The sequence below is a fragment of the Eptesicus fuscus genome, chromosome 13 (genome assembly GCF_027574615.1).
Source record: "Eptesicus fuscus isolate TK198812 chromosome 13, DD_ASM_mEF_20220401, whole genome shotgun sequence".
NCBI classification, from domain to species: domain Eukaryota; kingdom Metazoa; phylum Chordata; class Mammalia; order Chiroptera; family Vespertilionidae; genus Eptesicus; species Eptesicus fuscus.
In genome coordinates, this window is record NC_072485.1 from 84,575,602 (window position 1) to 84,592,864 (window position 17,263).

The following is a 17,263-nucleotide window of genomic DNA, read 5'->3' on the forward strand; positions in this document are numbered from 1 at the left end:
AAGCATTAAGCAAGCAGGAGCTGAGTCTCTAATCATGGAAGACATCAAACTAGAGACCGAAGAACGTGGGTGCAGCCTGAGCCAGCCAGAGGACAGGGACACAGAGGGAAAAACCACAGCACAGAAGTGGCACAAACAGGAACCAGGAAGTGACCGTGCCCAGCATCTCACCTGACCCCTGACCTTGGCAGGTATATAAAGGCCCCTGACCCAGGAGGCTCCACACCTGACCACCTCCCTCTCCACCTGCTCCTCTACCTGCTCCACCCTCAACCACCAGAACCATGACCTGCTGTGGCTGTTCCGGGGGCTGTGGCTCCAGCTGTGGGGGCTGTGGCTCCAGCTGCTGTGTGCCCGTGTGCTGCTGTAAGCCTGTGTGCTGCTGTAAGCCCGTGTGCTGCTGTAAGCCCGTGTGCTGCTGTAAGCCCGTGTGCTGCTGTAAGCCCGTGTGCTGCTGTGTGCCAGCCTGTTCCTGCTCCAGCTGCAGTAAAGGGGGCTGTGGCTCCAGCTGTGGGGGCTGCAAGGGGGGCTGTGGCTCCAGCTGTGGGGGCTGCAAGGGGGGCTGTGGCTCCAGCTGTGGGGGCTGTAAGGGGGGCTGTGGCTCCAGCTGTGGGGGCTGCAAGGGGGGCTGTGGCTCCAGCTGCTGTGTGCCTGTCTGCTGCTGCAAACCCTGCTGCTGCCAGTCCAGCTGCTGCCAGTCCAGCTGCTGCAAACCCTGCTGCTGCCAGTCCAGCTGCTGCCAGTCCAGCTGCTGCAAACCCTGCTGCTGCCAGTCCAGCTGCTGCAAACCCTGCTGCTGCCCGTCCAGCTGCTGTGCCCCCGTTTGCTGCCAGTGCAAGATCTGAGGCTCTGACATGCAGCTAGGTGGTTTCTGGCCGTGAGTGGAGACACATCCACGGTCAGGACCACACTCAGAGTCCAGGAACCTCCTCATCCTTGCCGGCTAGACTTTGCCATCCCAGAGAACCAGCCCTCAGGCACTGCATGGGGCACGGAGCCTCCCAGCTCCCCCTCCGGCCTCTCCCTGCTCAGTCCTTGTCCCCATGGAACCCCAGGGCTGATGCTGAGCCCAGAGCCTGGGCCCTGACCCACCGAACACCCCTTCCTGTCCCTGGCGTCCCCCCGACACCAGCTCATCTGATTCTTGATCTAATAAATTCCTCCCTGGAGGTGGAAAAGCCTCTAAATAAGCCAATTCTCCTGTGACCAGCCTGGTCTTTCTGTAGTTCTTTCCTCACGCTGTTCTCGGGGGGAACCTTCCTGGACCAGAGCCCTCCGCATGCTGCCAGGGGTGGGGCATGCGGGGAGCTGACACGCACCTACACACAGAGAAGGAGTCAGCAACCGCCCACAGCAAATACCCCTCCACGCAGGCTCCCCAGGACACATCCTTTGGGGGACCCCAGGCCTGTGGGGCCTCTATTGGCTGGGTTTGTGCTCACATCACAGAAAAGAGTGATCACGGCCATGTGTATCCCAGAGATAGGTGAGGTGGCATGGATTTAATTATTTTATTTTTAATTTTTAAAAAGACGCTTTTTAGTTCGGTTGGTGTGGCTCAGGGGTTGAGCATCGACCTATGAACCAGAAGGTCACGGTTCGATTCCCAGTCAGGGCACATGCCCGGGTTGTGGGTTCGATCCCCAGTGTGGGGCATGCAGGAGGCAGCTGATGGATGATTCTCTCTCATCATTGATGTTTCTCTCTCTCTCTCTTTCTCTCTCTCCCTCTCCCTCCCTCTCCCTTCCTCTCTGAAATCAATAAAAATATGTGAAATAAAATAAAAGTGCTTCATTTTTTAAAAAAGACTCAAAGCTACCGCACCGAGCGAATGCTTCACCAGGAAAGGGCGAGGCCTCCCACAGAAGTTGCTCTCTTCTGGGCGGGGGGGGGGGGGGGGGGGGGGGGAGGAGTGAGCATTCTAACACACCTACACCCACTGCACCGCCAGCTCAGTAAGGAGGTGAAGGTGGCAGCCTGTGCCCAGCGAGGGGTCCAGCACCAGAGGGGCAGAGCGGACCTCGCCCAAGGGGAGCTACGTGCCGGCTCTGACCCACACGGGGCTGGCATGAGCTTCGCCTATTGCAGACCCCTCCCTGCTGCAACCTGGCTGTGCAGGAGCCCTCTTTGAACACCTGGGAAGGCAGGTATCCTAGATGCGACAAACAACAGACATGCCGAAACCTGGGAGGAAGGCTGAAGGGGAGACCCTGCGGAAAATAAGGGCTTTGAAACCACCACGAATACCAGGGAATTCGAAGGCCACACGCTCCGGCCAAGGGCGCTCAGAAAGGCCAGGGAAGACTCTGGCTTCTCCTCCAGCTGGTGGCATGCCCGGGGCAGACAGGCAATGAGCGCGGGCAGAGCGAAGGATCCAGGGAGGACCCCACAGAGCTGCCTGCAAACCCCGAGGGAGGACCTATCCTTTTGTCGTTGTTCTAAGCATTTAAGAAAAGTGTCCTCAAGCCACCGACTGACTACTAAGCGCCAGAAACACAGATCTGAGACCACACAGGACAAAGAATACAGTCTTTCCAAAAACGGTCTAGAAACCACGGAGTGAGCAAACACCTGCCACTCACCAAGCAATGGCAGCAGCCCTGGGGCGGGGAGAGGAGCGGGTTTACAGCCACCATCTTACGATATCGCGACGTCCAGTTTTCAGCAGCAGCAACAGAAGTGACCCCGGAAGTGGGGCTGCGGGTTCTCTGGCGGCTCCTCCTTTGGTCTCCTCAGGGCTCTCCGCGCTGTCCCCACCGTGGCCGCGCTGTCTCAGTCCCACAGTGGGGCTCCCGTGCGCCATGTCCTCGCCAGCGCTGGCTTGTCGTCCTTCGGCGAAAGCCACTCTAACGGCCTGAGGGATGCCTCTGTGTGGTTTTGATTTGCGTTTCCCTGACGACTAATGACATTGAGCATCTGTGGGCAAAGCCAGCTGATTTCTGACCACCGAAAAGGGAGGAAGAGTCTTTTTTTTTTTTTAAATATATTTTATTGATATTTTACAGAGAGGAAGGGAGAGGGATAGAAAGCTAGAAACATCGATGAGAGAGAAACATCGACCAGCTGCCTCCTGCACGCCCCCCACTGGGGATGTGCCCACAACCAATGTACATGCCCTTGACCGGAATCGAACCTGGGACCCCCCAGTCCGCAGACCGATGCTCTATCCACTGAGCCAAACCGGTTTCAGCGAGGAAGAGTCTTTTAAACAAATGGCACTGGATATCCCGGTGCCAAAGAATGAAGGTGGACCCGACTTCACAGCAAAACTGACTCCAAATAGATCAAAGACATAACTTAGAGAGTTCGAGCAATGAAACTCCTGGAAGAAAGCGTAGTGTATTCTTAAAATAAAAAATAATAATAAAATAAAAAATAATTTAAAAAAAAAAAAAGAAAGTGTAGTGTAGGGAGCATTTGAGATCTTGCTCCCAGGCAACTGTCATCAATTTGGCTCAAATAAACTCTTACAAAAATTCAAAACAAAAACAAACAAAAACACACCATAGTGTAAATCTTCATGACCTTGGGTTTGGCAAAGAATTCTTAGACTTGGCTCCATAAGCACCAGCAGCAAAGGAAAAATAGACAAATTGGACTTTGTCAAAATTAAAAATGTTTGTGTGTCCAACAGCACCACTATGAAAGCGAAACGTGAAAAGACAACACGGGCGGAGAGAAAGCGTGTGCAAATCATGCATCGGACAATGGATGTGCATCTGGGACATATAAGAAATGCTTGCAGCTCAGTAGGAAAAGGAGAAATAACCCAGTTCACAAATGGGGACAGAGTTGAATAGACATGTCTCCAAAGAAGCCCCACAAGTGGCTAACGAGCACGTGGAAAGGTATTCGCCACCATTAGTCTCTGAGGAAATGCACGTCAAAACCATGAGGTACCACGTCATACCTCTCAGGGCGGCTATTGATAATGTTCATTCCCATAAGGGGACCCACGAAACGGAGGCGGCCCCCATGGCCCAGCCCACGTCACAAACCTAAACCCAAGTCAGCCGCTCTTACTGGGACACCAAGTCCTCCCGCTCAGCTTCAGCCAGCTCACGAGCCCTAGAAACAGGACCTACTGCCTTACAAGGAAATCCCGGTCTCCTGGCCAGTCTGCCCATCCGTCCCCATATTGCCTCTGCAGCTCCCTGTTACTGGGCGGGAAGAAAGTGGAGATGAATGAGTGACTGCTAATGCTTACAAGTTTTCTTTTGGGGATAATGCGGTATTCTATAATTAAACTGTGATGATGTTTATAAATATACTGAAATCATTGAGTCATGTCATTTAAGTGGATGAGCCTTATGCTGTGTAGATCATGTCTCAAGAGGTGCTTAAAAATCGCATTAGCAAAGTAAATATAGGCACTTAACCCGTCAAAGATCAAGGACGACAAGGTGTGCGAGCGCTTGAAATCAACCACGGAATTCACCACTATAACGAAATGTTCTATGATGATTTAAATTAAAAGAAAAGGCACTTAAAATATTCAACATTCATTCACGATTTTACAAAGAAAGACACTGCAATATGGAAGTCAGTGAGAACTTGCTGAAAGACACTGCAATATGGAAGTCAGTGAGAACTTGCTGAATGAGACGGGGCTAAAAAACATCAAAAAACCACCAAGCACCATTCTTAGTAGTGCAGTATTTTAATATTTCACCCCAAGGTTGTGAACAACAAAAATTTTCACTATCACTGTTGCTATTCCTTATTGTCCTGAAGGAGCCAATGCAATAAATAATTTAAAAATTAAAGTTTTACAAATATGTGATACCTTAATCAATAAAGTATTTTTAAAAATTAAAGTTTTGAGGATTAGAAAAGAGGTCATCACACAGGTCCACTGACTGTGCATGTAGGAACTCTGAACGGCTGCAGGAACACTAGTGAACGTATTGCTGGGGTGATTCAATTAGAATTATGACTGATAGTCAACCACTGGAATAGGCCTACAGCTGTAAAGAGTGAACCAATAATTAATAACCTTCCAGAACAGAGAGCACCAGACCCCGATGGGCTCTGGTGAATCCGACCAAACGTTTAAGGAAGAATTTCACCAGCTCTCTCCGTGCTGTTTCAGAAGGTAGAAGCCGAGGGGGCACTTCCTGACTCACCCCGTGAGGCCAGCACCACCCTGATACCAAAACCAAGCAAACACATCACAGGAAAAGAAAACCACAGACCAGTGTCACTCATGAACATAGATGTAAATCTTGCAAAAAAAACACAAAACATTAGTAAATCAAATCCACACAAGTATACGCCAGGACCAGGTGCAGTTTATCCCAAATCTGCAAGGCTGGTTCAATATTCAAAAATGAACTAATGTAACGCATCACTTTGACAGACTAAAAAGGAAAATGTCGCGACCGTGTCAACAGATGCAGCATTTGACAAAATCCAAACCCCTTCGTGATAAAAATGCGCAGTAAACTAGGAACAGAGGGAACTTCCTTGACTTGATAGAGAACATGTACAAAAACCCACAGGTAACGTCACACGCCATGGGAAATAAGGTTTCCTGCAAAGGTCAGGTTCAGAGCAAGAATGTCCGCTCTCACCGCTCCTTTCCAACACCGTGCTGGGAGGCCTTGCTAGGGTGATAAGACAAGAAAAGGAGGTGAAAAGAGTACTGAATGGGAAGGAAGGAATGAAACTGTCTTTGTTCATAAATTACATGATTGTCTATGTAGGAAATTCGAAAGACTGCAAGAAAAAAATCCTAGAACTTATAAGTGATCATAGGAAGATGGAAGGATACAAGGTTAATATACAAAAGTCAATAACTTTCCTATATTCCTGCAATGCACAAATAGAATTGGACATTAAAAACACAATATCATTTACACTAGCACCCCAAAAAGTAAAAACATAGGTATACACTTAATTTAAAGTGTCCAAGATCAGCCCTAGCCAGTTTGGCTCAGTGGATAGAGCCTTGGCCTGTGGACCAAAGGGTCCCAGGTTTGATTCTAGTCAAGGGCATGTACCTCGGTTGCAGGCTCCTCCCCAGCCCGGGCCCTGGTCCAGGCTCATGCAGGAGGCAACGAATCAATGTGTTTCTCTCACATTGATGTTTCTCTCTGTCTTTCCCTCTCTCTTCCAATCTCACTAAAAATCAATGGAAAAATTTCCTCAATGAGAATTAACAAAAAATAAAATAAAATGTCCAAGATCAATATGAGGTAAGCTACAAAACTCAGATTAAAAAAAAAAAACATAAAAGAAGAAATAAATTAATGGATAGATAGTCCATGTTCATGGATAGGAAGACACAAACTGTCGAGATATCAGTTTTTCCCAACTTGACCTATAGAGTCGATGCGATCCCAACCAGATTCCAGCAGGTTATTTTGTGGATGTTGACAAACTTACTCTAGAATTCGCACGGGGGCAAAAGACCCCGAATAACCCACACGATGTTGAAGGAGAACAAAGCTGGAGGACTGACATTGCCCGACCTCAAGGCTGACTATTCAGTCACAGGAATCAGGAGAGGGCGGTATTAGCAAAAGGACAGGCACATGGATCAATGGATCCGAACAGAGAGCCCAGAGGTATCTCTGCACAAATATGCCAACTGATCCTTGACACACAGCACATGCCCCTGCGGGTGAGGGAGGGTCTGGGCTTCACTGGGGCCCAGCACACAGGGCAGCACACTCCTTAGAATGCAGGTAGCCCGTTCCTAGAGAATTCCACAAACACTAACAATCCTGGAAGTTACTTTCCGTGAATAAAGACTAAAGAAAACAGGAAGAGATTAAATTTAGAAACATGAGAAAGAGGACCAGACATACACACACAGACATACAAACACACTCGCACTCATACAGCAGGCCCTGGAGGAACGGCACAAAAAGCCAGCACGATGCTGCCACCCACACGCAATGCAGTTGGCACAGAGAGCAGGTGACCCCCTGCCAGGACTCCGAGGGAAGAAGGCCTGAGGTCCATGTGAATGAGGAAGAGGCCAAATTTAGAAACCTCCGGAAACAGTTGGTGGACCCAGGCAAGAGGATCCACGGGGGACAGGACAATCAACACAAGCTGACCCTGAGGCAATAGTCCTGGCATGTGCCCTGACCAGGAATTGAAAACAAGGAAGTGACCATGCCCAGCATCTCCCTGACCCCTGACCCTGGCAGGTATATAAAGGCCCCCGGCCCAGGAGGCTCCACACCTGACCACCTCCCTCTCTACCTGCTCCTCTACCTTCTCCACCCTCAACCACCAGAACCATGACCTGCTGTGGCTGTTCCGGGGGCTGTGGCTCCAGCTGTGGGGGCTGTGGCTCCAGCTGTGGGGGCTGTGGCTCCAGCTGTGGGGGCTGTGGCTCCAGCTGCTGTGTGCCCGTGTGCTGCTGTAAGCCTGTGTGCTGCTGTAAGCCTGTGTGCTGCTGTGTGCCAGCCTGTTCCTGCTCCAGCTGCAGTAAAGGGGGCTGTGGCTCCTGTGGGGGCTGCAAGGGGGGCTGTGGCTCCAGCTGTGGGGGCTGCAAGGGGGGCTGTGGCTCCAGCTGTGGGAGCTGCAAGGGAGGCTGTGGCTCCAGCTGCTGTGTGCCTGTCTGCTGCTGCAAACCCTGCTGCTGCCAGTCCAGCTGCTGCAAACCCTGCTGCTGCCAGTCCAGCTGCTGCAAACCCTGCTGCTGCCAGTCCAGCTGCTGCAAACCCTGCTGCTGCCAGTCCAGCTGCTGCAAACCCTGCTGCTGCCAGTCCAGCTGCTGCAAACCCTGCTGCTGCCAGTCCAGCTGCTGTGCCCCCGTTTGCTGCCAGTGCAAGATCTGAGGCTCTGAACCCAGACCTTCGGTCTCAGTGTTTGGGGATCCCCTGAATCAGGTCCTCCCTGCAGCACCGCAACCTCCTCCTTCTCCTCATTCATGCTCGGCTCCCCCTCTGTGCTCAGTGCTCCTGGCCTTCTCTGTCCTCCTCCCTCAAGAGCAGTGTGTCCTGGTCACTGCAGGTGCCTGGAGGCAGGTGCCAGCTGACAGCCGAGACTTGCCCCCTGGCTGGTGCATGGGTCATTCTCTGCCCCAATCCCCCTGGGCGGCTGAGATGCGTGGACGACCCTGCACAGCCAGGGCGTGTGTCTGAGTGATGGCCGAGGGCTGCTGACACCTGGCTCCTCAGCCACCAGGGCCCTGGCTCATCCTGGCCACACCCTCCTTCCCCGCGACCCGCCTCCCTGTGAGGCTTTCCCTCCTCCTTCGCTTCCACTCTTTCTGTTACAAATAACTGAATTTCCCTTTAATAAAACTTCTGTGTCCCTGTAGCCAACTGTATACTTGGTGCCATTCTTTCCTGGGGGTGACGCATCACTAACCTCCTCGTAGATGTGACTCCGGATCCGTCCCCTCTGCCGGGGATCCATGCAGCGTGCCTGGGGCGTCCCCAGGAACCACCCACTGGCCAGGTTGGTGGGCCTCAGTGGTTGAGCATCAACTGTTGAACCAGGAGATCACAGTTCAATTCCTGGTCAGGGCACATGCCCAGGTTTTGGGCTTGATCCCCAGTATGGGATGTGCAGGAGGCAGCTGAACGATGTTTCTATGTCATTGATGTGCCTTTTTAAATTGATTTCAGAGAGGAAGGGAGAGGGAGAGAGAAACATCAAAGATGAGAGAGAGCCCACACCAGCAGGGCTCTCATCCATATTTTTATCTCTCTCTCCCTTTCCCTTCCTCTCTGAAATCAATAAAAACATTTAAAAAAAAAAAAAACACCACCCATTTGGCTTATGTCTCCCCAGCAGCCGCCCAAGGTCATTGCCCTTCCAGGACGAGAGTGCTCCGCCAGAGCAGTGGGCACTGGGTGGCACTGCCACGCAGACAGACTGGTCTGGGTACCCACAACCACCGGAGCGGGGACTTGGTGGGAGCGCCAGTTGATAAGGGACAGGGCCTCCCTCCCACCTCCCCCCTCCCAAGTCCCAGGACAGAAAGGCCAGGATCCCCGCCCACCGAGCCTCCGTCCACCTTCGATTCAAACACACACTTAGAGGTTAGAATTGAAAGCAAAGAGTCACCTCACAGCACCCTGGTCCAGTGTCCCCCTGGGAAAGCGAGACCACGGCACATCTGGGGGAACTCAAGGGACTGCCGTGGGGACCCGCCCCGCAGTGGGACTGTCCTGGGACTGGGCCCCCTAAGCAGGGCTCCGGAAACCGCACCGTTTCTGGGGAGGAGGGGCCCAACGTTACTGAGGAGGTTCTGTAGCCAAATGGACCTTGAATAAGAGAGAAAAGTGTGCCAAAGCCAGAACCATGCTGAGCAGCGGCTGCACCCAGTGAGCACGGCTGGGAACAGGATGGAGGGAGGGAGGCAAGGCTGAGGAACGGGTTCCTGAGACAAAGGAGGGGGAGGGGAGGATAATCTAGAAACACAGTGTCAGGTGTTTTCAACAACATTTAGGAGAGGGAGTAAGTCCTGCAGAGGTCCCGTCTCACCGGGGAGCATGGTAGTGTTGTCTGCTGGTCTTGAGAGGAAATCTTATTTAAGATCATGGGAATGGGGGTTCGGGAAAGTGGCATTGACGGAAGCATGGGTTTTCTGTATTATCATCCGCACACACAGAGGCAGGCAGAGCAACTAGCTAGGAACCAAACCTCATGGCTGACTGTGATGCCAAGACCAGGTGAGCCCCAACGTATGGATTTCCGTGCGCCACCATCCTCGGGGCACGGCCTCTGCAGGAGAGAACGGACCTGACTCGCCTGCGGACAGGGCAGCCCCAGACGGCCATCAGGGAGTCGCTGGGAAAGCACTTGAAATGGGGTCGGAGGGGGCCTCCCGCAGGGTGGGGCGGGTGCCCTGGGGAAGTCCTCGTGGGCAGAGTTGGCACGACTGTGAGACATGCCCTAAAACAGACCTAAATGCAGCCCACGCTCCCCAACCAGCAGACCAGCCCCTGGTGAGCGTCCTGGTCTCACCCACCCACCATTCTCCTCCCGGCTCCCAGTCCTTTCCCCTTGGCTCAGGAGGCTCTAGGGCCCTCTCCTCCCTCAGCCCTCAGCGCTCAGGAACGCCGCAAAAGTCTCCTCCCAAACAGCCACCCTCCTTTTTAAAAAGTATGTTTTTATTAATTTCAGAGAGAGGAAGGGAGAGGGGGAGAGAGCGAGAGAGAGAGAGAGAGAGAGAGAGAGAGAGAGAGAGAGATCAGTGAGGAGAGAGAATCATGGACCGTCTGCCTCCTGCATGCCCCACACTGGGGATGGAGCCTGCAACCCAGGCTGGGAATGGAGGTGGTGACCTCCTGGTTCACAAGTCGAGGCTCAACCACTGAGCCACACCAGCCCGGCTGTTGCTACTTCAAATAATGCCTTATTTTCCACTAGATTTTCTAATTCTTTATGGCAAAGAGAAAGGCCCTGTTTTTGTTTGTTGGCCTAGAAACCTCAAAAACATTGATTTTACTGTTACTGCTCATTCTTTGAGGTTGTCCAGGCAAATTATCATATTCTCTGCAAGAATGTACCTTTCACCCGGTCCTGGTGGCCTGGGAGCGCGGCCCCAGGCGGTCCCGAGGTCTCTCCTCTGGGTGGTGTTGGCTACGGGCCTTGGCAGCTCCGGCTTTACCCGCACCCTCCTCTCCCATAATATGCCCTCAGAATATGCCCTCTGACCGCCCAGCCCACCAGACCGCGTGGCCTGAAGGGCCCAGGGCCGGCAAGTGGCCCGGCGTCCTCCACATCCCCTCCCTTCCCCTCGTTTCTGCAGAGCCGGTCCCTGGCTCTTGGGGCCTCCTCACCTGAGCCCAGGTGTTGGGTCAGCGGCTCCTCTACAACCTCCGCTCAGCCTGCTGCTGGGGAGGGGGAGTCCAGGCTGTCTCAGGAGAGCGCAGCCCTGCCCTGCAGCTCCCAGGGCCTCTCCCTGCTCCTCGGCCTGCTGCCCACTCAGCTCCAGACTGAGCGGTTTGGTTCCGGGTCCGAGGTCAAGAGCCAGGAGGCAGCTGCCAGCAGCGTGGGGAGCGCACCTGCGGCCAAACTCTGAGCACGTGGGTGGTGAGCACGTGACTGTGTAAATAAACAATGAGCCCGCGGGGCAGCTGAGACGCTGACGCGCACCCACGCATGACCAAGGGGTGAGCAGGCATCTGCCCCAGTTCCTGGCACTATTGGGGGCGGGGCAGGAAAAGGAATAACGAATAATTCACAAAAACACAGGAGTATCTACAGATACATTATTAGAATTGAGCCCTGGCTGGTGTGGCTCATTATATTTAGACAGTCTTGTCTAAGACGTGCATGAAGTGAAAAATAAACAAATAAATAAAATGTTTAAGTATGAAATGCAGAGGGTTGTCACTGAAACAGGGAATATAGTAGATAACTTATAAATCAGTCAAAGCAAAAAATGCATGGTTCAGTGGGTGAGCAGCAACCTATGAACCAGGAGGTCACAGTTTGATTCCTAGTTGGGGGGTCCATCCCCAGTGTGGGGCCTGCAAGAGGCAACCGATCAATGATTCTCTCTCATCATTGATGTTTCTATCTCTCTCCCTCTCCCTTCCTCTCTGAAATCAATACAAATACATATTTTTTTAAACCATATGACAGCGCTTGCTGGTGTGGCTCTGTTGTTTGACGCGGCGTCCATGAACCAAAGGGCTGTGGGTTCAATTCCTGGTCAGGGCACATGCCCAGGTTTCGGGTTCAATCCCCCATTGGGTATGGGAGGCAACCGGTCGATCTCTCTCTCACTCCCTCCCTTCCTCTCTCTTAAAAACATCCTCGGGTGAGGATTTAAAATAAAAGAGACAATAGCTAGAACTGGCTGATCATGAAGATACTAGGTACCCAGACTTGGGCCACCTAACGAAACCTTGCTTTAAAATAATGTTTAGCTCTAAATGCTTGAGCCAGAAAAAGAAAGATTGAAGATGAATGAGCAAAGTATTCACATTAAGAGAGAAGAAAAACAAGAACAGAGAAAAATAATAGAGTGGGAGGAAATAAATAAATAAACAAGTTTTGAAACAAACCATAAAGGGGGTCAATACCATCAAAAGCTGGTCTTTGAAAAGCGAAGAAAATTGACACCATTGAGTGAAGTTGATCAGAGGCCAGAAAGGAAGGAGGAAGGAGAGGAGGAGGCACAGACGCCCCCCTCTGGCAGGAACTCACACACGAGGCCGTGGGAAAGCATCGACAACCCACCAGAAAAGCGGGGTGACCTGTCATCTCACCTGAGGAAGAAACGGAGAATGGACGAGGGACAGGTCTGCTCTCTACCTCCGCCCTCCCCGTGCTCCCTGCTGGACTGCGTCCCAGACAGGTCCTGCCCGGTGGTCAAGGAATGAATCGCCCCACGTTGGGCAAACGGTTCCACACGCAGGACGTGCGGGCCACAGCCAGCTCACAGGTGCCACGGGAGGGGCGGTTGGGAGAAGAGAGAGCCCTGCCGTCTCGTTAGTCACCTAAAAACGGTGTGCCGGCCCCGGGGGTGACGCCCAGGGGTGCGCGGCTACGGCCTGTTTAAACTCATTATGAAATTCGCCGCAGTAACCGCAGGAGGAACCTACCTGACCGTCTCAGCAGCTGCAGAAAGGCACTCAGTGAAGGTCCGGAAAGGAAAGAGTGAGGACAAAGGAGAGAATGTTGCCAAATTAGGAACAAAGGAACCTCCCTTAATCTGACAACGTTTTCTACTAAAAGTTCACAAAAGGCATGTGCCCGAAGGGCAACAGGTGAGAAGCGTCACCTTTAAAATCCGGAATGAGGCAAGGCTGTACGACATCATCCTGACAGCACAGTAAGGCACACAGACAAACAAAACGTATAAAGATGGAAAAAGGGAATAACGAGTAACTCACAAAAACACATGAATGTCCACGGGAAGCCAAGGGGCATCTACAGATACATTATTAGAATTGAGCCCTGGCTGGTGTGGCTCAGTGGTTAAGCATCGACCTACGAACCAGGAGGTCATGGTTTGATTCCCAGTGGAGCACGTGCCCAGTTTCGGGCTCCATCCCCAGTGTGGGGCGTGCAGGAGGCAGCAGATCGACGATTCTCTCTCATCGTGATGTTGCTATCTCTCTCTCTCCCTCTCCCTTCCTCTCTGAAATAAAACTATATATTTTTTTTTAAATCAAATCAGACTCCAGGCAATGGAAATGCACTGGAACCTAGGGTGAGATGAGCAATGGATAGCAGATAATGGCACATGGACCTAAAATCTAGGAAAACAAGGTGAAAGAGATCCTAAATATGGCACAAACAGGAACCAGGAAGCGACCATGTGCCCAGCATCTCACCTGACCCCTGACCCCGGCAGTATATAAAGGCCCCCGGCCCAGGAGGCTCCACATCTCACCACCTCCCTCTCCACCTGCTCCTCTACCTGCTCCACCCTCAACCACCAGAACCATGACCTGCTGTGGCTGTTCCGGGGGCTGTGGCTCCAGCTGTGGGGGCTGTGGCTCCAGCTGCTGTGTGCCCGTGTGCTGCTGTAAGCCCGTGTGCTGCTGTAAGCCCGTGTGCTGCTGTGTGCCAGCCTGTTCCTGCTCCAGCTGCAGTAAAGGGGGCTGTGGCTCCAGCTGTGGGGGCTGTAAGGGGGGCTGTGGATCCAGCTGTGGGGGCTGCAAGGGGGGCTGTGGCTCCAGCTGTGGGGGCTGTAAGGGTGGCTGTGGATCCAGCTGTGGGGGCTGTAAGGGGGGCTGTGGCTCCAGCTGTGGGGGCTGCAAGGGGGGCTGTGGCTCTAGCTGTGGGGGCTGCAAGGGGGGCTGTGGCTCCAGCTGCTGTGTGCCTGTCTGCTGCTGCAAACCCTGCTGCTGCCAGTCCAGCTGCTGCAAACCCTGCTGCTGCCAGTCCAGCTGCTGCAAACCCTGCTGCTGCCAGTCCAGCTGCTGTGCCCCCGTTTGCTGCCAGTGCAAGATCTGATTTTTGGGTTTTGCTGGGACTCCCAAAGTCAGTGCCATCCCAGGTCAGGAGTCATGGGTTCCAGCCTAGCCCTCACCTGCCTTTCCCTAGCACCCCCTGAAGGAGACTGTCCCTCTCCACCCCAGAGCCCTATTTCCCGTCCTCCTCCCTTGCCACCTGTGAGCAGTTCTCTTTGACCTCCTGCAGGAAATGCCATGGCACCTGTGTCCAAGAATGACTTGGGGAGCTCTGTCTCCCACCTGCAGTGAAGGCCTGTCCCCGAGCCCTGCCCACTGACACCTTCTCCAGTGCGGACATCTGCACGGGACGGCACAGGCCCTCCGGTCCTGCTCGTGCGAAGGTTACTGGGTGGTGTCTGTCTATCTTTTTAGCGTCTAATAAAGCCCTTGCCCAGACCCCATTGCTGTGTTGGTGTGTTTATCTGTTGATGTTCCTCTGTGGCGGGGTGGGGGGGGGTGGGGGGAGACAGCAGGCATTGGAGTAGCACCTGTGGCCATGCTCAATTCTGGGACCCCCTTCCAGGGTGCCTCTGCCAGCTCTGACCTGCCCTTCGCTCCCAGACTCCCTGTGTGTTTCCTACGCCGACTGGCCGAACAGCCTGAACGAACCCCCTCCGCCCAGAGCCTCAGTGTCCGCACCTGTAAAGCGGCCAGGAAATGGTCTGCGAGCGGTCACAGCCCCAGAGATGGGACTGGTGAGGCTGGGCGAGTGGGTCTGCACACGCCCGCTCTGGGCTCAGGGCCCGGGGCTCAGCGGGGGCAGGTGTGGCCCCGTTATCTTTGCGGAAGCAGCCAGACCCAAAGGCAGTCGCCTCTGTGTGCTCCATGTGGCCTGGCACCGTGCCGGCCCCTCACTGCTGGCTCACGGCAGCCCTGGTGACGGACAGGAACGACGCACAGCCCTGGCCGCCGTGGCTCTGCTGGTGGAGCATCGCCCAGTGCACCAAAAGGTCATCAATTCGACTCCCAGTCGGGGCACATGCCCAGGTTGTGGGTTCGATCCCCAGTTGGAGTGCATACAAGAAGCAACTAATTGATATTTTTCTCTCACCTCAATGTTTCTCTCTCTCCCTCTCCCTTCCTCTCCCTAAAATCAATTTAAAAATTTTTTAAATAAACGAAGCACAGAGAGTAAGTGCCACATGAGCCGGACTCCATTGTTCATGTTGGACCACTGAAGGTTTCTAGGCCCCAACCCCACCCCCCCCCCAGCCACCCCCCCCACCCCTCCGCGCTCACACACAGGGTGAACCAAGGAGAAAGCCCATTGCTGCCGGTGGGGAAATAGAACCACTTAAACCCCAGCCTCGCAGACACCCTAAGCCCAGGCTCCTCCCCTAACAGAAGCATGGTCCCCTCTCTCCACTCAGGCCACTGAGGCCAACTCGGGGCCTTCCTGCGTGGCTAGTGCGCCTTGTCCTGCCCTCACAGTGCCCGCGTGGTGTCCTCGGCCGTGATATCTCAACCATGTTTGGCAGTGGGCTGGTCCCGCCCTCCCTGGACAACCACAGAGCAGGGACCTCACCCACGGCCTCGCCGTGGACAGCTCTGGAGCCAGGACAGGAGCCACGCAGCCTGTTCTGCACCCACAGTCCTGACCTCTGAGACGTGACAGTCTGGTGATCTCTCCTGATGAAAACCAGGAGAGCGAGTTCCTGCTTCCGAGGGACATGCTTATGGGAGGTCAGCCATCCCACCGCAGCAGTTAGCAAAGGCCAGGCCAATGACAACCCACAGGTTAAAAGGCATTAGCAAATTGCATGTGGTGTGTGTTTTATCACAATGTTTAAAGTGTAAGAATATGTCCTACGTGACAGTAGAGAGCTGGGAAGCATGGCGACCAGATGGAAACGTCTGGAGAGCAAAGCCCTTCTGAGACGCCCTGAGCATCATTTCTGCGCTCCCGTCCTTTGGGGAGTTAGTCATGTCTGGGCGTGGGCTGACCCTCAGGCTTCACCCAGAAGGAGGGGCTCTCCCTGGAGAGAGAGAAACCAGCAGAGCTGCTGGCACTCACCAGTGCTGGCACAGGGCACAGGGACACTGCTAATCTCTGGGACCTGAGCGAGGCCACGCGGCTGACCCGGGGCTGCCACAGCTACGGGACTCTCGTCACCTTGTGGTGCTGAGCCCACAGTGTCCTCCCAGATAAAAGTCTCTGCCTCAGACACAGGCATATCTACCCCTTAAGACATTTTCTGAATTTTGAAGCTGCCTGAACAGAAAACGAATTCCCGGTCAAGGGCACATGCCCGGGTTGCAGGCTCGATCCCCAGTGTGGGGCATGCAGGAGGCAGCCCATCAATGATTCTCTCTCATCACTGATGTTTCTCTCTCTCTCTCTCACTTCCTGTCTGACATCAATAAAAATATATATTTTTAAAAATAAATGAAGGATACACTAACTGAAATTAAGAATAATTTATAGAGAATCAACAGTAGAGGATGCCCAGACTCAAATCAGGGATTTGGAATATGAAGAAGCAAAAAACACCCAATCAGAAAAGCAAAAAGAAAAAGTAATCCAAAAATATGAAGATAGTAAGGAGCCTCTGGGACAACTTCAAGCATACCAACATTCGCATCATGGGGGCGCCAGGAGAAGAGAGAGAGCAAGATATTGAAAACCTATTTGAAGAAATAATGATGGAAAACCTCCCCTACCTGGTGAAAGAAATAGACTTACAAGTCCAGGAAGCACAGAGAGTCCCAACAAGAGGAACCCAAAGAGTCCCACACCAAGACACATCATAATTAAAATGCCAAGGGCTAAAGACAAAGGGAGAATCTTAAAAGCAGCAAGAGAAAAGCAGTTAGTTACTTACAAGGGAGCACCCATACGACTGTCAGCTGATTTCTCAACAGAAACTACTCAGGCCAGAAGGGAATGGCAAGAAATATTCAAAGTGATGAATAGCAATGACCTACAACCAAGATTACTCTACCCAGCAAAGCTCTCATTTAGAATTGAAGGTCAGATAAAGAGCCTCACAGACAAGAAAAAAGCTAAAGGAGTTCATCACTGCCAAACCAGTATTACATGAAATGTTGAAGGGTATTCTAGAAGAAGAAGAAGAAGAAGAAGAAGAAGAAGAAGAAGAAGAAGAAGAAGAAGAAGAAAATACATATCTATCAACAATTTAATGTAAAAATTAAAATAAATGAACAAGGAATCTAATGAACAAAATAAACTGATGAATAAAAATAGAACCAGAGGCATGGAAACATGGAACAGACTGACGAATCTCAGAGGGAAGGGGTGGGGGGTGGCAGAAGAGATTAACCAAAGAACTTAGGTTCATATAGGCGTTACTCATGGACACAGACAACAGAGTGGTGAAGGCCTGGGGTGGGGTGGGAACTGGGTGGAGAGGGGCAAT

General features: G+C 52.7%; 1 protein-coding gene across 1 annotated transcript; it reads left to right on the forward strand.

The window, feature by feature from the left end:
* Positions 1-689: 689 nt before the first annotated feature.
* Positions 690-7,796, forward strand: LOC129151338 (keratin-associated protein 5-5; the record flags this gene model as incomplete). Its single annotated transcript, XM_054725733.1, has 4 exons — positions 690-772; positions 7,355-7,405; positions 7,562-7,574; positions 7,785-7,796. Coding segments are annotated over 4 exons (159 nt in total), but the record flags the coding sequence as incomplete, so codon positions are not given.
* Between the last annotated feature and the right edge of the window lie 9,467 nt (positions 7,797-17,263).